Raw genomic sequence first — 25,918 nt, 5'->3', positions numbered from 1 at the left:
TAAGAAGTGCTAAGCAGATGTTTGAATGAATCAGTGAATGATTGTATTCTTTAGTCTTGGAGTGTAGCAGTCTGAGAGAAAGTCTTGTGAACTGCCCTCCACCCCACAAATCTTTTCCTCTTCTACATCATACAAAGCCCCTGCTCTGTTTCTCTGTCTGAGCAGAGTTTAAGGACTCATTCTTGTTACTTTTCAGAAATTGAATCATGTATTAAAAAATTTTAACTGCAGCTGCAAAGATAAAGTAATATTCAACCTCACCTGTGAGTAGTAATGGCTTTAGAGATTTCATACTTTAAGACATGGTAAAATAGTTGTGTAAAATAGGCCATATTGTATATGTATCAAGTTGAGGATTTTAGAGGAATAAAGGTAGATATGCCTGGAAACTAGAGTCTCGACAACTCTCCTTCAAGAAATTGATCAATGAAAAGCCCTGTTGATTGTGAAATCTGTGACTAAACCCACCAAATCTGAACTTCTGTATTAAAGTTTTTGATTTAAGAAGAATTTCACTTATACAATCTATTCATACTTTCTCTTAAACACTTATCAGGGGTTTTCATTTTAATTTTTTTCTTGACTTAAAAAAATTTGTCCTTAAGTAAAAATATAAAAAAGTATGCCTGAGTGGTAGTGTCTTATTTGTCTACACATTTTTCCCTTATATCTGTAAATATAGTGACCTTACTTTTTATTCATTAACTGAAGTGTAAATATGCTTTATCTGACTCTGTATAATGGAATTTTATCATTTATAGTAACCATTGATGATACATTTCATACTGTCCTAACTGGAGTTTTTTTCTGTTATACCTAGTTGTTGTGGAATTATAAGCTGAATCTAACTACAGATCCCAAATTTGAATCTGTGGCCAGAGAGGTTTGCAAATCTACCATATCAGAGGTAGGTTGTGAAAGAATTTTATGGATATTTAATGGCTTAGAGGAGAAAATCACATCTGTTGACCAGACCAGTCATTAAGGGAGGAATGGCTGATTGTTACTTTATTTTTCTTGGAATTCACATATGTATTGGTTGAGAGATAGGCTAAAGGGGGTGTAATAAGACTTCTTATTCTTAACGTTCACCTACACTTACGGTAGGATGCTATTGATTCGCACAAGTTGGAATCAGGCTATTTTTGTCCCGAAACAGAGAATACAATTGCTTCTGTCATAAATCAGTGCTCTCACACATTGTACAATCTGCATATGACTGAGGCATATCAAAATGGTTTCCCCATGAGACTCATAAACATTCCTAAGCGTTTTGTCTATGCATTTGGACCATTTGAGGCACAGAAGCATATGCTTCAAATAATAGGAGTTAGCATTAAAAAGATTTGTAAAAAGATTGTATATATTGTTATAAATGGACATTGACAAAAATAATGAAAATGTATAACATTGTGTGGGTGCTAATTGGGGGTATTTTTCAATTATTTCTCTTGTCTCAATGTAAATATCAAATAATACTAGTGAAAATTGTTACATTGAATTTTTTTAAATTCTTATTTTAATTTGTTTTTTAGAATTAGTAATAGAAATTCCACAAAGCCAGAGATTTCTCCATGCTGAACGAATCACAAAGACAATAGTTGTTATTTCTGTAACTCAATGTTAATAATCACAGATCTTGTATCCTATAGATCTTTCCTCATACTACCCTATTGATGACTTAAGTCAGGACCATTTTCTCCTGAGCTCCTGAGGAAGACCCTATTCCAACTAGATAAGCCCTCAGCTTATGTTCCTCACAGCATCATTATGGGATCTTGTAGAACCTGTTTTCTTCCTCTAACCTTCTACTACTGGATCAGATATGCTTTATTCTTTTAAAGCAGTGACCCTTCTTCATATATGTTGGGGTTTCAGAACAGAAGAGCTTATTTTAAAACATTGATCTTCAGCTTCTAGCTTCAGTATTCTGTACCTCAAATTCCCTTAGCTAGCTATGTGACTAGCTATACATACCCGCTGTGGAAATTTAGCTCAGAGAATATGTATATTCATCAGGATAAGTTCACCCTTTGCTGGCTTTGTCTGTCGGTCGGTCTGTCTGTCCATCTATCTATATCTAAAATAAAACTGACTTGCTCATAATGTATATGTAATGATAACTCTCTATAACCTTTTGGGGTATTATGATTTTATGAAAGATTCAAGCAACAGGGGCACTTCTCCCTACCTAGAGGGAGATTATACTGGAGTCGGGAAAATTAAATATCCAGAAGAACATAATTGCCAACAAAGCATTTTATTCTACATCTTCCCTCTTACCTTCTTTCTTGATTTTGGAATCCTACTTCTATGGAGGAAAACAACATCATAAAAATATGGCAAACCAATCCTTTTATTTTAATTTCTATGATTGAGTCAAATATTGCCTGCTTTCCTCCTGTCTTGTGTCAAAAATAGAGTGGCTTTAGCATTTTTCTAATGGCACCTTAAGAATCTGCTCTCCAGCCATTCAGAGTTTACTCCCATTCATAAGTATGTTGATTTAATGCTGTTTTTTGCTGTTAATCTTAGAGATATTCTTTGTTGTATTAAACTTTTCTCCAATAGTGTGATTGAAGAAAAGCATAAATTTTTAATTCAAATGCTACATCCAATTGTAATTGGTGGTGAACTGAAACACAAATAGGTACTACATCTCTGTGTTTCAGTAAAATCTCAGGTGATTGAAGCTAAATATACATTTAATTTCTTGTTGAGGCTCCAGTTCAAAATGTGTTCTTTGTCTTTCCTCACTTTTTATTTTAAGTGGAGGTACTGGGGATTGAACCCAGAACCTTTCACATGCTAAGCGGGTGCCCTACCACTGAGCTGTACTCTCCCCTCTGTCTTTTCTCACATTTTTAAACTGTTGATTGCCCAGTATTAGCACCTGTATGAATACTTCTACTTCATTTAGTTTTAAAAACCAGGTGCCTGCCACTAGTCTTTTTTGTTTTTTTAAATGCAGGATTTTTTTCAATGGTTGAATTACAAATGCTGAGATTTTTCAAGCAGCTATTTCACTTTTGAAATTTAATGCTGTTTTGCTTTAAAAAAAAGAAAAGAAAAAAAACTTTTCCTGGAAAGCATTCATAGCCCTCTTTTTAGGCGTCACCAAAAAAAAAAAAAAAAAGCTCAAGGTTAAGCTGAAAGAGTTGCATTCAGTTTATTGACTGTTGAAGATCTCTGTTGCCTCTTGAAGCCAGTTTGAGACTATTTACTTAATTTCCCAAGTTTGCTTCTTCAAAAGTAAACACAGATTTCTCTCTTGAACTGTCTTTGACTTGCTCTGGATTTGATACTGGGGTTAGACATGAAGAGACTCAGTGGCATATAGGACAATTACTGTGTGGTATGTCCTTCACCCAGCACCTTTTGGAAAAGAAGATTATATTTGTTTTGCCTTGTGTACATATTTACCATAGGTGGTGTGATAGTGAAGAATGGTCTCTGTTGGTTTTAAAAACCAATAAATCGTTCCCTTCTTGTTTGTATTAGAAATAGACATTTACATTTGGCTCATTTCTCTTGTCAAAACTGCCATTTTTGTTTGTTTTTTATTTCTCCAAATGCAGTAGGCTTTTCCAAACAACGTTCTCTGTTGTGTAATTCAAGCTTATAACCCTATAAGTGGATTTCACTTTTTTATGCCTGAATTTCAGCATTTTTTTGGCTAGCTTAACTTCATTAGCACTTGTGGTTTTGGATGCACTTTGCAGGAACACTACCCATGTGGAGTCACTCTGTGCTTGATCCACTAGATTATATGTCTAAACCATCCAAATCAGATTTGGGCCTTTCCCTTCCCAAACTTCTTGCCAGAATACAGTGAACATCATTTTAAACATGTTTCTGTTCCAGACCACAGAGGTGAAGCTGGAATTCTACTAAGTTCAAAAACACATGTCTAAATCCATAGTTAATTCAGAACACATTAATATCATGTCAAGAAGTAATAGTAAGCATTCCTTCCTCCCTCCCCTTGGCCATTAGATTTACCAAACAATAGTTTGCTGTGTCGCTTGACTTGGGATAAGCAACTAGACTTCAGTTCTGCACCTGTTTTCCAGACTTTTCCCCTAGATTAATCTCCTCACTATCCATTGCATTCTTTGCATGGATAAAGGGGCTTCTTAGTAGAATCATTCTAAAGCTGTAGATGTTAAAAGCTCTTTTTAATAAATACATTTTAATAGTTTTTCTCAATAAAGCTGAGATTTTTTTATTGAAGAGTAGTTGATTTATAATGTGTTAGTTTCTGGTGTACAGCATAGTGATTCAGCCATATATATACACACACATATTCTTTCTCATTATAGGTTATTGCAAGGTATTGAGTATAGTTCCCTGTGTTATACCATAGGACCTTGTTGTTTATCTGTTTTTTTTATATAGTAGTTTGTATTAAAGCTAAAATTTTTAAAAAGCTCTTTATACTCCACTTAAACATGAGTTCTACCTAAGCATTTGTATATGCATGTATACTCTTGCAAAACGCATTAATCAGATATTTCCTAGAAAGTACCACAATCTGAGCAGGCATGACACACTATTTTCTTCAAAACAAAGCATTTGTTTTTTTTAAAACATTTTTTATTGATTTATAGTCATTTTACAATGTTGTGTCAAATTCCAGTGTAGAGCACAATTTTTCAGTTATACATGAACATATATATATTCATTGTCACATTGTTTTCTATGTGAGCTACCATAAGATCTTGTGTATATTTCCCTGTGCTTTACAGTATAATCTTGTTTATCTATTCTACAATTTTGAAATCCCATCTATCCCTTCCCACCCTCTGCCCCCTTGGCAAACACAAGTTTGTATTCTATATCTATGAGTCTATTTCTGTTTTGTATTTATGCAAAACAAAGCATTTCTAAGTGTTTTCCTTTTTTCCCCTCCAAGTGTAGAATTGGAAAATCAACAAGAAAACATTAGGCATTCTCTCTTCCCTAAAGGTTGTTTGGTAAGAGAATAGAATACTTGTGTAAAACAGCCACTTTGTTTTGAGCAGATCAAAGAGTGTGCTGATGAACCAGTTGGAAAAGGTTACTTGGTTTCCTGCTTGGTGGATCACCGAGGCAACATCACTGAGTACCAGTGTCACCAGTATATCACCAAGATGACAGCCATCATTTTCAGTGATTACCGTCTAATCTGTGGCTTCATGGATGACTGTAAAAATGATATCAACATTCTGAAATGTGGCAGCATTCGGCTTGGAGAAAAGGTATCTACTACACTGGTTTCACCAAAGGGGTCTTAAGAACTTCATGAAAGAAAAGCTTTTTTGTATAACCAGCATAAGAAAAATATAGGACTGGAGGTGAACTTAAAGTTGAGGTCCAGACAGCCCTAAGACCTAAGGCTGGTCGACCTGTGAATGCAGTTCATCTGTTTTTAAGAAAATGTTTCAGTAGTGTATAGGGAAGTAGAAGAATTAATATCAGTTAAGATTAATGTTATCTTAAAAATACAAAACCAGTTGCTGGGTATTTATAATGTTCCTCTGGAAAAGCATTATGTAGTCTTGTGGAAAGAGTAGTTGAATTAGAATAGACTTGAGTTCTCTGACCTTTTTTTGCATATACCTCACTGTTTCCCTAAAGAAAAAAATTACTTAAGCACATCAGTACAAAAGAAGGTATGTATTTAAATATTAGAAAATTTAAAGATACATGAAGGTACTTATAGCTTGTCAGAAGAAAGTTACTACATAAATGTACTACATAAATAAAGGTACTACATAATATTGTTATCTTTATCTCAGGAGAACTAATTTTAGTAAAGACAGGAAAGAAAATAACTACGTAGTTTCTTCTTCCTTAATTATATCTGATCTTATTTTTGTCCTGATTAGTCCGTTGTCCAGAAGGTCATAATGGAGGTTCAGCCAGGTTTATGCCGCATTTGTTTGCTCAGCAGAAATGAAAGAACTGCTGAAAAGAAGCAGATGCCAGTGGGAGAGGTAGTCTGAGACCTGTGTATGCCATCGGCTTTTAATTGCCACTGCTCATTAATCTGCTCTTTAGGAAATACGACAGAAAACAAAATCCATTTGTCTCTTTGCCCTCTATTTTATCAGAGCACAGTGGTTTGCAGGCTTCCATCACTGACCAGGGATACGTGGGGTTGGAATGCTGGAACTGCACGTACCAGTTCAAATGAAGGTTTGAGTGCTGGTTATTGTCTGGCTGTCACCAAATGCCCTTTGCTTCATACCAGCACAGGGCCCTGGCCCTTTCATAGGGCACCTCTGAGTCAGTCTTGAGAGCTTTGTGAACTTGGCATACAACTTTCAGGCAGCTAATGAAAGGCCAGTTTTAATAAAGAAGGCAGATTCTTTTTTTCCCCAGCACACTCGAAAAATGGGACAAAAGCATTTAAGTCACACTGATAATTCAGGAAGCTCTTCTGACTTTACTTAGGGTATTGGAGATTATATCCAATTCTAAACCTCAATCTCTTTAAAATCTTCACGTAAGTGTTCTAGACCTACTTTTCAGCAATCAGTGATGACACTTTTTCATATTTGTGATCAGTGGTCCATGCTATAGACCATTACAATTCACCTCTCTTTGTAGTTGTTCTTCCCTATTGCCCACCAAGACGGAATTTGATTCCCTTCCCAGTAACAATCTGAATTGTCAATATAAAACCTGCTTACAAAACAAAACAAAACTAACTCTGCTTGTAGCTACATGTATGAGTTACTAAGTCTACATTGATTGATGGCATTAAATACATTAAATGATGGCAGAAAATAGTAGTGCCAAATCCCAGAGACTTGACAGTAAAAATTGTATTTTTAGCTTTGTTAAAATAACCAAAAATGTTTTTATAGGCCATTCAAATGCAAATTTTGGTCCTTTTTATCTTTTGCTGTACCTGCCAGTTAGATAAATTTCTTTTTATACCAGGCCCCCACCCTAGCACCCTAGATGGACTCATGCCTGCACTTCTGAAAAAAGCAAGTTTCTTTCTATATAATCCACTCTGGTGCCACAGCTAAGTTTAAAAATTAGCCTGGCCTGTTCTCAGCCCTTCCTTGCCTTTGCTCACTATAGTTTACTTCTCTGAAGCCAGTTATTTAGAGAAGAAAATAATCCTGGAAATTAATGAATCAGCTTCTGACCACAGAAGAGAACAGGCTCATCAGCCTCAAATTTGTTGCCCGGAAGCTTGCAAACTCCTTTGTAACTGACTTTGAACTGACTTCCAAGGGTCAGAGGTGAGGGGTCATGGTTAATCTGTTTGTACCCTGCCTCTGTATGAACATATAAATGTCATGATTTCAAAACTATAATGATTTTTTTAATGTTAATATATGTAAATTTTAGAACAAAGACTATATATTAATAAAACCTTTAGGCTTTTCTAAATAAATATTGTTAAAATGAAAGAACAGATCTCCAAATCTTCAAAGTTGAGTATCATGCTATTATTTTCAAACTCTTTTTTATGATTCAGACCTAATGCTAGTGAGCATCTCAGTAAGTTATGGGCTACTAAATTTTGATATAGGACATTATTTTATAAATCATATTTATAATAACCTCTTATATACTATAAATAGTAAATAACTTATATACTTCTGTCCAAATCTGTGTTATCATAAGTTTATTTTTCCTTTGGGAAGTGGAAATGGGTAGGGCTCTCCTAAGTGTGCTAAAGTTAGGCAAGCTTGAGTGTCACTGATAAATTAGGAAGGAAATATAAGTCTTATTCTGGATTTCTAGGGTTTGTGTCTACTTTTCTCTTTGTCCTTATCTTTTTGTCACTTGTCCTTCGGAGTTTTATCTGTTCTGAATTACTCTCCAAAAGACCTTTTTGATCATATAGGTCTCTAAGCATTAGTTAGAATCATACAGCTAGTGAGAAGGTTAAGGTACAGATTGGGGACAGGAAGGCACAAGAATCTGCTGGAATAGTGTGCTTCCTGGTCTTTTGGGATCAGCAAGCCTTTTGAAAATTTAATGAAAGCTTTGAACTCTCCTCAGGAAAAACATACAAAACCCACATACAAATTGTGGGAGTTTCATAGAACCCCACGATCTGTAACAATAAACAGTGGACTGTTAGCTAGATGCCTTAGGTTCTGCAACTTGGATGAGTTGATAAATTCTTCTAGGCTTCTGTTTACTCATCTGTACAATGTATCACAGCTCTTATCCCGTTGTCATAGGTATATTAGGAGAGAACATGAACATTTTCATGGAAATGCTTGGAAGTTAATGTGCCATGGATCAAACCCTCTTAACAACAAAATGGAAAAAAAAAGTGCATTTTTTTGTTGAATTGAAATTTTGTTTAAAGTAGATGTTTCCCTACCTGGTGTTAGGAATCTTTTTTTATTATATACAGATGATTGCATAAGCATAGTATTTTACTATAACAAGATTTTGTATGCATATGTATGTGTCAGTAAATGATAGCACTGTATTTTCTGCTGCTTTGGTTTACTGTATTAATGGTTATAAGTTATTGAAGCATGTCTTCTGAGTATAAATGATTAGGACTCTTGAATAGAAAATATTTAGAGGAAACTTTTTTTTGTATTTTGAATGAATGCTTATTCTTGCTATGGAGTTGATGCGATGTACAAGTAAAGATAATTAGTTGGTTTTTAGAAAGCTCTCAGAAGCAGTTTGTCTAAATGATGGTAATCTTTTAAAATCACATTAAGATAAATCCAGAGCATCAAAGTGAATATTACACTACAGATTGTACATATTGGGATCTTTGTGGACCGTATAAAGTAGAAAGAAAGAGAAAGAGGGTCTCTATAACATCTTTTCTCAGTGGATTTTGTGATTTGTTTTTTTAACTTGACTAAAAGCACTATTATTGGGGCTATACCTAGCCTTGGAGGTAATGCACAGAGATTTCTGCAGCGTTATTTCAGTATTGACATGAACTATTATCAGTGCATTGGGCTGATGTAATTTCTTTAAATTTTTCTAGCATTTTAAGCTTTAAAAAGTCAAGTTCCTGTTTCTAGTGCAAACTGAACTATACTTAATTTCCCCAGGGTCTGTATTTCCATTTGTAGTATGAAAGTGTTATATTCTAAGTGAAGATTATTAAGGGAGTTTTCTATAACTTCTACAATGTGGTTGGTTCCCACCCTATTTCTCAACAGAATATCCATAAGCTATTATATGTTGAATTAACTTTTCTTTTTTTAACTAAATGATATTCATTTGAAGTTTACTGTGGTGAGAGTTTTAAAATGTTAGTATCCTTGCTATTTTAGGACGCACATTCACAGGGTGAGGTGGTATCATGCTTGGAGAAAGGCCTGGTGAAGGAAGCAGAAGAAAAAGATCCCAAGATTCAAGTCTCTGAACTCTGCAAGAAAGCCATTCTCCGGGTGGCTGAACTGTCCTCAGATGACTTTCACTTAGACCGACATTTATATTTTGCCTGCCGAGATGATCGGGAGCGTTTTTGTGAAAATGTGAGTCAGCTCAGAAACTGTTCTTCTTTGCTTCCTTTTCTTCTTAAATTTTTTTTTATAGTTGATTCCAAAATGAAAACAACACAACCCCTTCACAGTTAGAAAAGCCACTGAAATGAAAGGTGGCGTTGGTCCCAGGATAACAGAAAACGATGCTGGCTGCTCAACTTTGTTGTAATATTTAGTTAACACTTGGCTTCAGACAATCTCCATACATTGTTTTTTCTATTTTATCTCACTTCCCAATTTCAATTCTTGGAAGTCTATTTTATCTATAGGAATCCTAGTTTACCCAGGAATCTCATGCACATCTATTCCATGGCTAAAACTTGGCCATATTACATATTTATATTTATGTAGTTTTGAAGGGGGAGGGTATAGCTCAAGTGGTAGAGCGCATGCTTAGTATGCACAAGGTCCTGGGTTCAATCACCAGCACTGCCTCTATAAATAAACAAACAAACAAATAAACCTAATTATCCCCCCAAAAAACTAATAAAAATTAAATTTAAAAAAATAAAAATATATTTATGTAGTTTTGGCTAAGACAAAGGAAACAGTACGTTTCTAGCTTTTAAAACCAAATCCTTGATTACTACCTGCAGACCCTATAAAACAACTTTCTAACAGTTTAGACAGAAACAGTCTCCAACTTTACCACAAAGGACTGAGAGGGCCTTGTATACACACACTCCCACTCTGCCTGCTGTTTTGAATTAACAGCTTTAACCATCAGAGCCATTGATCAGAGCCAATGCTAAGGTTTTATTGACTCTCGCATAAATTGTAAGAGGAGACTCACTGACACTTCTGTTGGTTTACTGATTAACAGCTTATCTGGGAACATATGACAGTAGCCAGACATCATGGGAAATTTATTTTCATCTTTACTGTGGTCGCTATTTTCTTTCAAAGGCTACTAAATTTTCTAAACGGCTGAGCCACCTGTTCAAAGGTAGTCACCATTTTAATAACTTAACAGAAAGTTCTATATAAGATAAAGCCCAGCATGACTACTTAGCTTGTGATGATGATGTTCTGTCTTACAGACACAAGCTGGTGAAGGTAGAGTATATAAGTGCCTCTTTAACCATAAATTTGAAGAATCCATGAGTGAAAAAGTAAGTATTACTTTGAAACAAGCCAAGATTTTATTCATTTTCTTAAAAGCTTTCTCAAATCCTCTCAAACAGTATTTTTATAAACCAAAATATAAAATACTGAAAAAGCTTATCCTTTTCAGAGATAAGATACTTGGCTTTTAGTAGAAAACTAAATCATATTTCACTTAAGCAAAAAAAAGGGAGGGGGCAGCTTTTCATGATATCTGGACATTGGGTAGCCAGTTGAGAATCATTTGGGGGAGTAAAATTGGAAAGTTTTATATCAGAATTACACTGAAACTATCCCTATACATTCAGAAAGTTTAGGCTAACCAAACCAATGTGCTACATAGGTAGTGATTTAATTTTTCAGCAGCTGTTACAGTAAGCATTCTTATTACTGTTTGTCCTCTATCCCTGGATGAATGCAAGAATCTTTTATGACTTTTGAAAGTAATTATTTTTGGCTTTGCTATCCTGTTTTTTACTTTCCTGTGCAGTTGAAGAAATATTTTTCATTTTAGTTTCTTGTATCATTTACTATTAAATAATTATATTTTAAAAGTATAGATAGAATGGAGCTTCTTTCAATAATTATATTTAAAAGGTATAAAATGTCAGTTTCCACCTTCATTCTGGTGAAATTTACTTTGAGGATATTGTTGAAGAGGAAAAGAATACTTTGTCAAGTTAATGTATTAGGATCTTCCAAATATGTATGTGTTTTGGAGAGTTGCTATTGCTGTAACAATTAGCAATTCACCATAAAATTCCAGAGTTTCCCACCCATTTGCCCGTGCTTCCTGTCACACTAGTTTAGCACACTTGTGCTCAATTTTAACCAAACTTAAAGACAGACATTTTGGTAACAACTGCAGTTGGACCGTACTTGGCCATGAGCCTCTGCTTGTCTTATAGGTACCTGTGAACGGCTGAGCCACCTGAGCAGTCTTACAGCTCTCTTTCTGCACTCTTTCCTCAGTGTCGAGAAGCACTAACAACCCGCCAAAAACTGATAGCCCAGGATTATAAAGTCAGTTATTCATTGGCCAAATCCTGTAAGAGTGACTTGAAGAAATACCGGTGCAATGTGGAAAACCTTCCCCGGTCTCGGGAAGCCAGACTCTCCTACCTTCTGATGTGTCTGGAGTCAGCTGTGCATAGAGGTAAGAATTAATTTCTTTTTATCCTTTTCATTCTTTTTTTGGATAGTTTCCTCCTTTGTTGGCTTTTTTGAGTACATCTGTACCTTGTGACTCAGGAGCCTTTCCTTGGAAACAGAACTTTAGAATGAAGGCTTGGTATCCCTAAGCTTTGTTGAAGGCCCTTCCTCTTAGCTCAGTAGTCCTCAGTTTTGTTTTTCTTTACATCTCAGCTTTTTTTTTTTTAAGTATATTTCTCAAGTCCAAATTTTAATTTTTAAAATGCACATTGCACAGAAATGTTAAGGAGAGTCAGGGCAGCATAATGATTTGGCACATTAGCTTTGGGTCAAAGCTTTGGCTCTGTCACTAGACTAACTGGCTGGGTGACCATTGTTGATGTTTCTTAATCTCTCCAAACCTCATTTTCCTTATTTATAAGACAAAAATATATTACCTATGTTGAGTTCTTACGAGGATTGAATGAGGTTATTTGACATGGCACTTAGCATACAATAAATGATAGATACTATTATTATTCTAACAGTGGTGATATCAAGAAATTAAACAGTAGAAGAAGAAAGGATTACTTCATAAGGTCAGACTTATAGTCTGTTCAGTTCAACAGTCAGTCTCTGACAAAGGAACCGAGAAGGACGTATAGAAGGTCAGGGCTGTCTTTCTCAATATTCGCTGTAGGCTGTAAAAATGAAATTCCTAGCTGTTGAATAAATAGTGCTGGGGCAATTGGCCAGTGATTAAAAAATTAAGTGGAAAAAATCAGTTGTTAAAACTCAGAACTTTTTGGTGAATTTTTTTTTTCATGTTTGGATAGTGAAAGACTCCTAAGCCTGAAAGCAGTGGAATAGCAACCAGAGACAGTGCATGGTCTTGGGTTGAATACCAAACAAAAGACACTTTAGAGGCAGTTGGAGAATTTTGATTATGGCCTGGGTGTTTCATGAAATTTTCCTGAAGTGGAAAGGTAGAGATTGTTGACTAGTAAAAGCATATTATGAAACAGTATGCGTAATATCTAATTTTGATATTTAAAAATAGAGAGTTAATCTCCTTAAACTATAAATTAATAAACACAAAAAGACTTTGTAAATAAATGGCCAAAGTATATGAACAGATAGTTCAGGAAAGTTATACAGATTGCTAACTAAAAAGACTTAACCATACTGAAGGTTGGCAAGGATGTGGAATAACTGGAACTATACTGCTGATGGGAATTTAAAATGATACAGCCACTTTGGAAAATAGTTTGTCAGATTCTTAAAAAGTTAAGCATAAATCTACCTTATGACCCAGACATGTAACTCCTAGGTATTTTTATTTTATTTAAGATATGTGAAAATATATGTCCATATAAACTCTTGTGCATGAATGCTCATAACAGCTTTATTTGTAGTGGCCCAAAACTGGAAATAACCCATATGTCCATCAGTGGTTGAAGGGATAAACAAATTGTAGTATAGCCATGTGATGAAATAATATTATTTAGCAATGAAAAGGAATGTGCTGTGTGATGCATGAATGAATCTCAAAATAGTTACGCTGAGAGAAGTCAGAAAAAGAGTTCATACCATATGATTCCATTTATTTAAACTTCTGAAAAATGCAAACTAGTAAACCAATCTGTAGTCACAGAAAGCAGATCAGTGTTTCACTAGGGGTGGGTGGGTAGGATAGAGTCTAAAAGAAGGGAGGGATTCTAAAGGAGCATGAGGAACCTTTTGGGATTGATGGATTGTTCAGTATCTTGAACTTGTGGTGATGGTTTCACTGATGCGTACATTTTGTCAGACTCATCCAATGGTATGTTTTAAAAGTGTAATTTATTATATGTCAATTATTCCTTAGTAAAGCTGTTTTTAAAATTTCATAAGTTTTCCCAGTTGGCATTTACAGCTTAAGGAAGAGTGAAGAAGCTATAGTGAATATTTGAAGTGAGGTCTTTTCCACAAACTAAAGTGTGCAGACCAGTAGGGACTTTTCTGGCTTTCATTTCTACCCCAGTAGTTATCTTATTGATTAGACTTCCATTGGTGAAACATTTGTGTTATTAGTTCAGTAGTATAAAATCTGTATAAGGCAGAACACTGACAAGATAAGCCCTGGTCTTTGGAGTCTTAAACTCATTTTATGCTGATAAAACGTTTGCTAAATTCTAAGCTTTTCAGTCTAGATAATAGTGTGAGTAGTATGTTATATTCTAAGGAAAAATGTGTACTTCTAATATGTGATGCTGTCTGATCCTGATGCTCACCATCCATTATGCTATGACTTAAATCCTGACTTAGGGCGACAAGTGAGCAGTGAGTGCCAGGGAGAGATGTTAGATTACCGACGCATGTTGATGGAAGACTTTTCTTTGAGCCCTGAGATCATCCTGAGCTGTCGGGGGGAGATTGAACACCATTGTTCTGGATTACATCGAAAAGGCCGAACCCTTCATTGTCTGATGAAAGTAGTTCGGGGGGAGAAAGGGAACCTTGGAATGAACTGCCAGCAAGCGGTAAGGAAAGATTTTTCTCCTGCCATTTTTAATGTTATATTTTATCATCTGAGGAGCCTTTTCCTAACACTGTCCCAGCTTATTTTTCTGGAAAATTTGTGACATCACAGTGAATCTTAGGTACTAAGAACTAGACATGGAATAGTGTATCTTCAAGCATATTATAGTAAGAATGTGGTATTTGCTGCAGAGCAGAAATTTGAGCTCATAATCAATAAAAAGAGCTAGACAGTGTACTTAAAGAAATAGATAAAATGCATTGTTTGCTGGAGTTTTTAAGGAAAAGGTAACTGGCTAGATTGGATTTACTAAACTCAGAATCAAGGCACACCAGGTTCTGGTCAATCACAAAAGGTCTTTCATCAAATGAGAATTTGCCTGTCTCACCTGATTTGATTGAGTTGAACCTGAAAGAGAGCTGAAATGAGCTGAAATTTTCTGAGTCTCTTTTTTTATTACTGATGTGCAACATGGCATGAATTCCTGGCCTGAACAATCAAGAAAGCATGTCATTTTCAAAATCCCACCATCTTTCCTTGTTCGACTAGGACACCTATGCATGGAAAAGGTCTTTCTTTCTCTACCCGCAAACTCTACAGTCAGTTCTACAAAGATAGTTGGAAAAAAATAGCATGCTTCGCTGTAGAAGATCAAGTTATTCTTGATCTAGGGTTCACAAACAGTTAACTAACTATAGATCAGGTACATAATATAAATTAAACAAAATATTACAGACACATTGCATCTGTTTCATTACCATTGTCCATGTTTATTACTTTTTACCAAGCAAGAGTCTTTGAACAATTTACAGTACCAAATGTAACAGTGGTAGCACCCTGTGCAATGAATTCTGTAGTTTCCTATACTTTCCTTTAGGAAGTGCAAAAGATAAAGTTTAGCCTTATATCCTAAATTAAAAGGTTGAGGCTCTCTCCCAAGTGAAACTTTAGAAAACCACAAATCATTAGTCTTTTACTTTTGTTGTTGGCATTTTTATTAAAAACTGAATATTGAATTTTATTTTACTGCTAATTTTGTAAAATCAGAATTTTACAGTCTGAAACACAAAATTTCCATAGAATTTTAATGTGGAATAAAATTTCATCTTAGCTTCTATTACTCACCCTGACCTGGAGGGGACAGTAACATATACATCCATAGTGGGAAAGATAGACAAATGTATCCTCCTCTCCAGAATACCAAGACTAGCTAGAAGGAGGGCTTCTGGACATAGTTCCTCAGGAGTGGTCCTTGCTGGTGATCGTCCTGGGCAACCTCCATGACAGTGTGTGTGCCTGGGCCCCAGACCAAGAATAAATCAAGACAGTTCATCCTTAATGCAACATAGAAAGGGGACAGCAGTGGTCAGGGATAAACTTACATTTTTACTGAGGCTTCACGTTATTCTAAGGTGTACAGAAAAAAGAAAATAAATTGGTTTGACTTTACTTCAAGTCATCTAGTTTACCTCCTGGGCTTTTTGAAATTTAGCTTATTAAAAGAGCTAGTGACTCAACTAGGGAGAGAAATAAGTACCGCCCACCTCATCTTTTGTGCCCACAAGAAAAGTGCTTTCCACACCCAGCGGTTAGTCTCAAAAAGTGAAATATGTGGCTTTGCCCACAGTAAGTTTAGCCAAGTGGGCAAAAAGCACTTCATTTTGGGTTTTTGTGAATCTGTGGTCTTTAGCCTTTGCTTACAAAAATTGAAGGAATAAATGATCCAAAGGGAGAAAGTTTTCCTTAGTCTTCTGCTTCATTATCCCTCTCCAGTCAAATGGAGGAATGTTTTGAAATAATTTATTTTTCAAAGTTTTCTTCCTTAATTCAGTAGACTTCTATACTTGTCTGTGGTTGACCATTAGTTTTCCTTATTCTCTGCTTGGTGATGCTTTGATTTAGTTATCTCTCAACTAACAGTAAACTGTGAAGCACAAGAATAATTATTATCTTAATTAGTATATACTCTTCCAAATACACTCTGATCATGATCTTAAGTTCCCCTCATTTATGGCTGAACAAGTCTGGGCCCAGTCTTTCCTTCACCAAAGAGACTGCCCAGTCTGTTTTCTAGACCAATCATTTCTTGATATTTCAAGCATCTTCTCAGGTTTTCCTAAGCAATCAGGGGCAGGAATAAGATGTGTGATCATGTAGCAGTTCATGTTTAGTGTTTACTTCCCACACTGCTGTCATTGGATTCCAGAATGGCAGTGATCCCTTGAGCCGTTAGCCTCAAGAGTCTGTAAGGCATTCATTATCTTCTTTTAGAACCTGCAGTCTGACATGCATGGAGAATTCTCAGAGTTTGCCTGTCAGTCGTGGATATTTAACTGATACAGTTATTGCAGAAACTTTCAGATTCCCATGATGCTTACAGTCCCTCAGAAAAAGATGTAAATACTTTGATCTCTGTCAGCAAACGTCATAACTAAAAATGGTAGTCGTTTGAGAGTAGTAGTAATCTTCCTACTAACTAACCACAGCATTTTGTGGCTTCTCCAAATTGCCACCAAGAACTGGTGTAAGTAACTTTCATCCCAGAATATTGGAAGTCTTTCATACCTCTCTTAATTGTTTGCTTCTTTTAGGATAGACAGAATTGGGGTTTTCTTTCTTCATTTCCTTTTGATCTTTGTTCTTGGATCAAGTATGTGTTGGGGTCAGTGCTTTCATATGAGCCCCTGTAGGATTGTAAGTCAAATGTATGAGGATCAGAGAAGGCTCTTGCAGAGGCTAAATCCATGGCACAAAATGGCTCCACTTCTCTAACTTGGAAAAAAAGGAACCCAAACCAGAAGGACTATAGTTTTCAAACTTGCTTTCTGTTATTTAAGATTCTCACCCCAAAACACCATCTGCTACCCATCTGTAGTAATAATGATCTTTCACATCTGTAAAATGCTTTGCAGTTTACACAACCTTCTATATATTATTCTTCCTTCTAATCCTCTGCAGTTAAAGAAACGAGCTTAGAGGTTAATCAACTTGCCCATGTTCTCAAAGCTAATATCTGGCAGAGCCAGAACTCTTAATAGAACTCAGGTTTTCTGATCCTTAATTTAGAGCTTTTTCTTCTATGCTCCAACTGCTTTCTCCTCAAAGACAGGAAGAATCTGAGGCATGGCTTTGGTGCTCTCACTTTATTCCATGGACCAAGCAAAAGAAAACGTTAAAGAATATATTTTCATGTTCAGCTGCATAATAGCAAGTATTTTTCTGTATAGTTTAGTGAACAAGTTCTGGTTTATCTCTTGTTTATATGAAAGATAGCTGAGGAAAAATAGGAAATTATAAGTAGTATTATATTCTTGTTTTTGCTAATTTATGTTTTCTTTGCAACTGAAAACTCACATCTGTTTTTAATAAAGCAGAGTACACTTGTTTTATACCAGTGTCTTTGCAGCAAAATTTAAATTCTAGATTCTAAAGACCAAATTAGACCTCTAACTGGAAATGTGTCTTCCGTTTACTCTTCTGCATTCAATTCTGGCTTGGCTCTGGGTGTCAGATTTAGTAATTTGATTAACAAATGTAAGGGAAGAGACCCCTTTTATATTTTAAAGTCCTTTTGTTTTGCAAATGTCCAGGGATGGTTTAGACAGGTAGGCAGGCAATCCCTACAATGACTTAAATAGAAAAACTTGCAATCCAAGTAGAGAAACCAGTTGGAAAGTGTTTGACAGAGCTGTTGAGCTTGGCCAGTGATAATTGTAGTACCTTGTTAAGAGTATGTTATAATATATCAGACTGAGAACTGATTGAAAAGATGACCTTGCTCTTTCTATATGTGTAAGTGACTTTCTTTCTTCCTTCTTAAATTTTTTTTAATCCAGCTTCAAACACTGATTCAGGAGACTGACCCTGGTGCAGATTACCGCATTGATAGAGCTTTGAATGAAGCTTGTGAATCTGTAATACAGACAGCCTGCAAACACATAAGATCCGGAGACCCAATGTAGGTTATCTTATTTGTGGTATTTATCCAAATTGTACTGTATTGGCAGTGCAGCACAGGGAGCATTTCCTCAAATGACTTTCAGATGGTTTAACAACTGAACTGAAATTTTGTTAAATAGGAACACTTTTCCTAGCTTTTGTTAAAGCTAGTATTGGGGTTGAGACTTCATCTCTGCGTCTCTGTGATGTAGAGAACCTAGACCCAGCATTGTTGACAGTGACTGAGCATAAACAGGCCTAGACATTAGGTCACTGAATAATTCCACTTAACAGTCAAATAAAAATGAGAAAGAAATGCTCAGGATACAGTTACACAAGCTTTGGTTCTATGCTTTTCATCCTGTTTGTATATTGATGCATATATATTGGCTATTTGATTATTAGAAAGTAACTAATTACAATTGAAATAAAACACAAGATGTGGTGGTTGGAGGAGGTAGTCATGGACAAAATGAACTCTGAAGTTGCATCCACTATCAAGGAAAGCTATAAAATGCTATAGTAAAGCATTTGAGTCTCATGCATTGGTTTTATTCCATATGATGTGCAAACAGCTCTTAAAACTAGGTTGTGAATAAGGACACATTCCCATTCTGCAGAAGTCTCTATAGCCTGCATCTAGCAGTACCCAACTGAATAAAACAAATGCAGTCCATGCTTCTCATCATTCTACTGTGCATACTCTCCAGCTGTTTGTGCTGTGGTAGGAGATTTTAAAAAGGTGTTCTTCATTAAAGCTCTTTGTGTGATTGGAAGAGGTAGACACACTCTTAAGATTGATTAAGAATATTCGCCAATATGAAACTGCGTCAACCATAAAGAGGACAGGGGAAAGGAGCTGCTACAGGTTAAATAGATTTAAGATTCTATAAATACAATGCAGGGTGTGGGCCTTTTCTGGGTCCTGATTTGAACAAACATGTAAAAGGCATGAGATAATTGGGGGTGAAATGAAAGCTGACAGGTTATTTCATGATGTTAAGGATTTTTAAATTAATTTCTTTGGTGGATAATAGTATAATGTTTTCATATTACAGAGAAACATGCTGAAGTATTCACAGATGAACTGTTAGGATATCTGGGATTTGCTTCACAATATCAGCAAGGGCATATAGGATTGAAACAAATTTGGCCATAAGTTGATAAGGCTATTGGAAGGAAAGGTGGATATTATATGATTCTCTACTTTTGGATGTATTGGAAATTTTCATAATAAACAGTTAAATATAAAGCAGCTGCACAGCGATCTTATGCAAGCCGAAGTGCTGTGAAGTTGAAAGAAGACGTGATCACTGTTAAGTTGAGTTAATTTGAGTGATTCTTAGGGAAGTAAATCCCTGATTGCCCTCAGAAAATAGCTCAATGGCTTTTTCTACAGACCAAAGAAATACTGGTGTGAGAGTTCTGAACTATTCTTTATCTGGTTACAATTTCACCCCTGTGTCATGCCCAGGATCCTCTCATGTCTGATGGAACATTTATACACAGAGAAAATGGTGGAAGATTGTGAACACCGTCTCTTAGAGCTGCAGTATTTCATCTCTCGTGATTGGAAGTGAGTATTTTGAAGTCAGAGTAAGTATAAGCCTTAGCCTATTCTCCTGTATAGTAAGAATCCCTTGTGTTTTTAAAAAATAATCAGTAGGAATTTGTTTTTGTTGCATTCCAGGATAGCTGACACTCTAATCCCCAGAAAACCCCCTTTCTTGCTTTCAGAACAGTACCTAAAAGCAGAGACAGCTCCTGCAGGTCTGACCCCAAGTGTACCCCTTCACTGCTACGTTTAAAGTTAGTGTAAAATGTTTCTGATACTACAAACATCTGTCTGGAGAGAACTTGGGCACCTGTGGGGCAGCAGAAGCATCTTCAAATATGTCTCTAAGAAGATAATAGTACATTTTTTATTTTATTGATTTGCACTGGGAAGGGGAGTTTGCTTTATCTCTTTAACTATTCAGAGTTATTGAATTTATTCTATCTTAAGAGGCTCTTATCAATAAGTAACGAGTTGATTCTCTTCTCATCCTGTTAGCCAGAAAAAGGGGGAGGCAGATGAAATAGAAGTCTCTTTGTTACAATCAGAATGGCTATAGTTTATTGGCAGCATTCCCTCCCTCTTTCCATGTCTCACTTTCCCTTCCCACTTCGGGATCAGGCTGTACCTCCTGCCTCCCAAGTTCAGCTGCTTCCTGATTCAATTGTTTTAAGCCACTGTACTTTGGTCATTTAACTTTTTCTGGTGACTAATATATGTTTATCCACATACGTTACTGGAAAGAGATTACTTGAAGATTTGGTGTGTTTCTATTTCTGTTCCCTCAAATTAAGTCTGGAAAGGACTTCAGAAAGCTGAATAGGAATTTCCCTGTGTTTATTCAGGCTATCTAAACCAAAATAATAAATGAGTTGACTGGGTTTACTACATTAAAAAAAATGTTTTTTCCTCTTCTATAATTCCTTCATCCACGATCAAAAAATGCTTCACAATCTGTAAAGCCACTTATTAAATTTTAGCCTTTTTCCTCCCATTGAATAGCCCTCCCCCAAAGTTGACATTATAATATGGGCATAATTAAGCATCCATTGGTCTGATTTGGAGATGCAGCAGGCTCATCACCTAATCCACTGTCTCCACAGTCAAAGTTAAATTGATAAGCATGTTTAGGTAAACTAAAAACATAACTGCCTTACCTTGCATGGGAAGAAGAGGAGGAACAGTTTTACTAGAAAGGAACTTGAGTAGGAGATTCCTCTATTCATTTTGTCCTTGATCTTATAGAATTTAGTCTATCAGGTAGGATTGAATTTTACTCACTTAGAAAAAAATATTGAGTAAAAGTTGTAACTTGCCTGGTGATAGCTACAACCCTCATTGTCTCATTTCAACCAGGGCATGTTAATACCAAATCTGTTACTGTAATGTTGTGTGCCTTACCTAGCCGAGATACCATCTTTGAGATAGAACTTAAGTCTTCTGTATTAAGGTTTAACAGACTTCTACAGATTGACTACTGTGTGTTCGTGAAGAACAAATTCAGGTATATACTTTTGCTTACCTGCTGTTTCCATTACTCTGGAGGTGACTGTCTGTGAGAGTACAAACAAGCACCTTGCAAAAACCCTTAGTGTGTGTTGGAAGGAAAAGTGTAGTAAGAGTGGTCATTTTTTTTAACTCTTACCCTTATAGGCTAGACCCTGTCTTATACCGCAAATGCCAGGGAGATGCATCTCGTCTTTGCCACACCCATGGATGGAATGAAACCAGTGAACTCATGCCACCGGGAGCTGTGTTCTCTTGCTTATACAGACACGCCTACCGCACTGAGGAACAGGGCAGGAGGGTATGCACTCAATATTGACTTCATTTCTTCTTATTGTCATTTGTTTAGTTTGCTATAAATTGTAATTTCTGTCATCCTCGGAAAACTTTGCTAGTATATCTGGTGGGGAGGGGGTGCTGCACTACTAGAAATTTCTTCATTCATTCACTTAACAAAGTGAGTCAGGGTACATTTCCACTTTTTCTTTAAATTACCAAAATCTAAATCACAAGTAGACAATTAAATTCTACTGCCCTAAGTTTATGTAACTTTTAAGATCCTTTAAGAAACTCTTAGCCAAGATATAAATGGTTTTCTCTGCCCTTGGCAGCAGAACCCATGTGCCTATATTGATTGGGGCCTCTCCAACAGTACACTAGGTGGAGCTGAAACCTCCACACCTCAGTCTCTTGGTATTTGTCTGCCCTGGTTGCCACCTCTTGTTGGGATATTTCTGTGTGCTAGGCTCTCAAGCAACATTTGCTGCCTTCTGGTGCCTCACTGACGTACTACTTACTGTCCAGGGTGGCCTTTTTAAACCTTCTGAGATAATCTGTTGCATTTCAGTCCTGCATTTGTTACAGAAAATAGAAGGGGTATTATTTGATATGCATGTTTACAAATACCCCTTTGGAGCTTAAAGCAAAAGTCTGACTGTTTAGGAATCAGAATGAAAAGACTCAAACAGAAATAAATGTCATATACTTCAGTTACTGCAGTCTTAACCCAGTTTTTATATTGCTATGTAAGAAAATATGGGAATTTGTTATAACTTTTTCTTCATTAAATGAGCCTGTCATTAATCAGAGGAACTCCTAAATCCTGGCACCTTGGTAGTCACTATAGTAGGAGGTTCCTTGTCTTGTAAGTAAAGAAAGGGTTGGAATCTGGTGTTTTTAAAAATATGTTTCTGTTTAAAAATGTTTCTTCTAATCATTTTAGAAAGAAAAATTCGGTTGCGTTTAGTACATTCACAAAGTTGTGCAACTGCCTCCTCTGCCCACTTCCAATATATTTCCTTGTCTCCAAAAGGAAACCCCCATGTCCATTAAGGGGTTGCTCTCTACCCTCTCAGTCCCACTTCCCCGCACCCCTTCAAGTTGTGTTGGTTCTTTTAGGAGAGACTGACTGTACCTGTCAGTGACAGCTTTCTTACAACTCTTCCAAAAATACTGGTTTTCATCTGTTTCACCGTCTGCTAATTCTCACTAACTCATCTGAAAAAGTCTGGTTCTGACGTGTAGTAACTGTTTCCTACTTGTTCTGAGTTTAGGTAAATTTGAGCTCAGTTCTCCTGAGCCAAGTGTTTATTCTTGGACCCAGCATTCTACTCTATGTTTATAGAGTAGTGGCAAATTAATTTTGCTAAACAAAAAACTTTACCTCATCTGAAAAATTCCAGTTCACTTTTTAAAAATTGAAGTATAGTTGATTTACAGTATTATATTAGTTTCAGAGGTACTTCAATCCTAGTTCACTTTTTATCAGGATACTCTGAGAAGAGGATATTGTTTCATATACTATATTAGAAAATGCTGAATGTGTAATCTCATACCTAGAGATAAAAGGTTTTTAGAAGCCTCCTAGAATATTTAACTTTTATTCTGGAAGTGATTCGAGGTATAAAGTTTGATTCAAATCCCTATAAAGTTATTTATTAGTTTCCTGACAGTAGATTTGCATTATCCTAGTGTCTTTTTGTTTTGGTTTTGGTACCTTTGAAGTATTTTGCTTGTTATTTCTCATGTAGCTCTCCCGGGAGTGTCGAGCTGAGGTCCAGAGGATCCTGCACCAGCGGGCCATGGATGTGAAGCTGGATCCTGCCCTCCAAGATAAGTGCCTGATTGATCTGGGGAAGTGGTGCAGCGAGAAAACAGAGACTGGACAGGTAGGCAACAAAGCTACCTCCTTATCTTATAGTAATAATAATGTTTATGAGTAACATTTTATGTAGACTATAAACACCGTTAAAATCCATCTCCATTAAATGTTTACCTCGTGAACATGATTTGTTATATTATTCAATGTTTCCTCTATAAGAAATCCTGAGGAAGGTATTCTCTTCGATCTCTATAATGGTACTTTTCCAAAGCAGTTAGTTTGTTTTTATGTTATAGTTACGGTGTTTCGTAATTGATTCTTTTCCTTTTTGTGTTGCCTCTTAAAAAACCTGGAGCCAAAAGTATGGCCTACCTCTAGGAAGTATATAAGACCTTGTGGTAGGCATTTTGTGTACTTACTACTGACTTCATCCCGCTTTCCTTAGCACATTTCCCTTTTACTCATTTTTAATTTATTTTATCTGGCCTTTTTTTTTTTTTTTCTTTTCACTTTTATAAGCCACATGAAGTCCTTTGGAGGGAAGGCAGGGTATAAATATATGCACAGATACGTAATACTGACATGCATCAATGTATGTATGCCCTACAACTGTCCTACAAGATATATAGGAATGGAATTATTTTTTCCACTTAATAATTGATATAATTGAGGCTCAGAGAAGTGAAGTATATTGACTTTCTTACCTAGAATTCAGGTCTACTCCTAGCTAGGCATTTGTTCCATTATATTATTTATAACCTCTCCATCCAGGAAAGTGTAGAGAAGGAGCAGCCCCAAGAATTATATGCATGCTATGAATGGTTTCTTAGGATTTTGTGCCTAGTTTTAAAAAAAAAGTAAGTTATTTCATTCTAGCAAATTAAGTCAGAAGGTAGTTTGTCTTCTATCTTAAGACAGGGTAACCAAGCAATGGGGGATAGCTATTTGTTTAAAGCCCCTTTAATACTAGAATAAGGCACGAACTCAGGTTTCCCAGTACCATTTGTACCCTCCAAAGCACTCTCTAGGGTTAAACTAATAAAAAGTCACATGTGCAGGAATTGGACATTTTTAAAAAGCATTATTGCCTACTCAGATCTGTTGGGCCTGATAATAGCTTTTACAGCAGTCTATTTCTGGGTCTACTAGAGTTCTGTTGAGTTTATTGTTAGAAAATGCCTGTAGTTCTAGCTTTCTGTTGCCTCTGTCTAATGAAACAAGGGATGTGCTCATGCAGAATACCAGGAGACATTTCCTTTCATACCTGCTGTAAAGTAACAGTGAGAAAGCTGCACTACCATACAGCCCATCCCTGTGCAGCTGAACTTAGGAAAGGAGTCCATGAGTAGAATTTTCCCCTTAGCCATTTATCTACTCCCAAAAGTTTTATACATTTTCCTTTAGGGTTTTTTCCCCTCTTTCTTGTTCCTGTGTTAATTCCTATGATCCTTCTCCTCTTTCCCATTCTGATTCCAAAAAAGAGAGATTCTTGCAGAATAGTAAGTTAAACTTGATCCGTTAACAGAGCCCTTAGCTTAGAAATAGCTGTTGATGTGCTTTGGGAAAGAAGGCTAATATAAAACGTAAAACCTCTAATTCTCTAAAAGGAGTAGTAATAGACTGACATTACAAGGTAACTCCAACTTAGTTTCCAAAGCCCAGGTAAGACAGCTTTTAGATACGCAAACCCTGATGTACTACTCACTTGTTTTGCAGTTACCCTCAGAAGATCCTTTTATGTGGGCTAAGGTTAGAATCCCAGATTTGACTTGCAGGAGCTATTGAGTCTCTATTGTGTTTCAGACCCTGGATCCCAACCTACTTTGCCCATAAAGAGTCTTAAAAAATTTATTTCATGTCTTTCACTGTGAATTTTTTGTCCTATGATCATTATCAAAAAGCAAATGAGCAGGGTGTTGATGGAATGGAAAAAAGGCCTGATAAGATTTTTAGACTCTGAGGACATCTGAACATTGATTCTTGCTGGACTTACCAGTTTGGCCTTCTAGGGGATTTGCATGGCTGTTGTACACCCTTGACCCTCTTAACACCCTGTTACAACAAGTAATTATCTTTTCAACGATCTTAGTTTGGGGAGTCAAAAGTTTTAGCATTCTGTTCAATGAAGTCATTTTAGAAAGAAAGAAAAGGAGGACCACTGAAAAGGAAGTAAACAGTGGTATCTCAGCTTCCCTTGATCATTTATATAACTGACAAATGCTAAGGGATTGCGTTTTTATTTGCAGGAGCTTGAGTGCCTCCAGGATCATCTTGATGACTTGGCTGTAGAGTGCAGAGACATAGTCGGCAACCTCACCGAGTTAGAGTCCGAGGTAACTCTTGGAAGGAGAGTGCCCTGTCAGCAGCCTTTCTTTTCTTCTTAGTTCTGCTGTTTCTGTACTCTTGAGTGTACAGATTCTTTGTAGAACAAAAGAAACCTTGTTAGCTTCTCTGTTTGCTTTATAAAGAATATTGTGATGCTTCCTGAACCCCCTTTCCTGATACCTCCAGCAAAACACTATGCACTTAGCCCTTCAGTTTTCTTCATAAATTAGAATTATGACAGTGACAAAACCAATTTT

At 36.2% G+C, this 25,918-nt stretch overlaps 1 protein-coding gene across 2 annotated transcripts in view; it reads left to right on the top strand.

Annotated features, from left to right (window-relative positions):
* Positions 1-25,918, top strand: part of GLG1 (golgi glycoprotein 1) — a 118,236-nt gene that overhangs the window by 72,487 nt on the left and 19,831 nt on the right. For both annotated transcript variants that reach the window (XM_031680825.2, XM_015241910.3), the window contains exons 3-13: positions 821-907; positions 5,025-5,240; positions 9,267-9,470; positions 10,520-10,591; positions 11,556-11,739; positions 14,022-14,236; positions 18,072-18,193; positions 19,649-19,750; positions 21,383-21,536; positions 23,266-23,403; positions 25,583-25,669. In XM_031680825.2, the coding sequence (XP_031536685.1) occupies positions 821-907; positions 5,025-5,240; positions 9,267-9,470; positions 10,520-10,591; positions 11,556-11,739; positions 14,022-14,236; positions 18,072-18,193; positions 19,649-19,750; positions 21,383-21,536; positions 23,266-23,403; positions 25,583-25,669 (1,581 nt within the window). The remainder of the gene's footprint in view (positions 1-820; positions 908-5,024; positions 5,241-9,266; positions 9,471-10,519; positions 10,592-11,555; positions 11,740-14,021; positions 14,237-18,071; positions 18,194-19,648; positions 19,751-21,382; positions 21,537-23,265; positions 23,404-25,582; positions 25,670-25,918) is intronic.

The sequence above is a fragment of the Vicugna pacos genome, chromosome 9 (assembly GCF_048564905.1).
Source record: "Vicugna pacos chromosome 9, VicPac4, whole genome shotgun sequence".
Taxonomy (NCBI): Eukaryota; Metazoa; Chordata; class Mammalia; order Artiodactyla; family Camelidae; genus Vicugna; species Vicugna pacos.
This window is presented reverse-complemented; position numbering and strand designations above follow the sequence as displayed.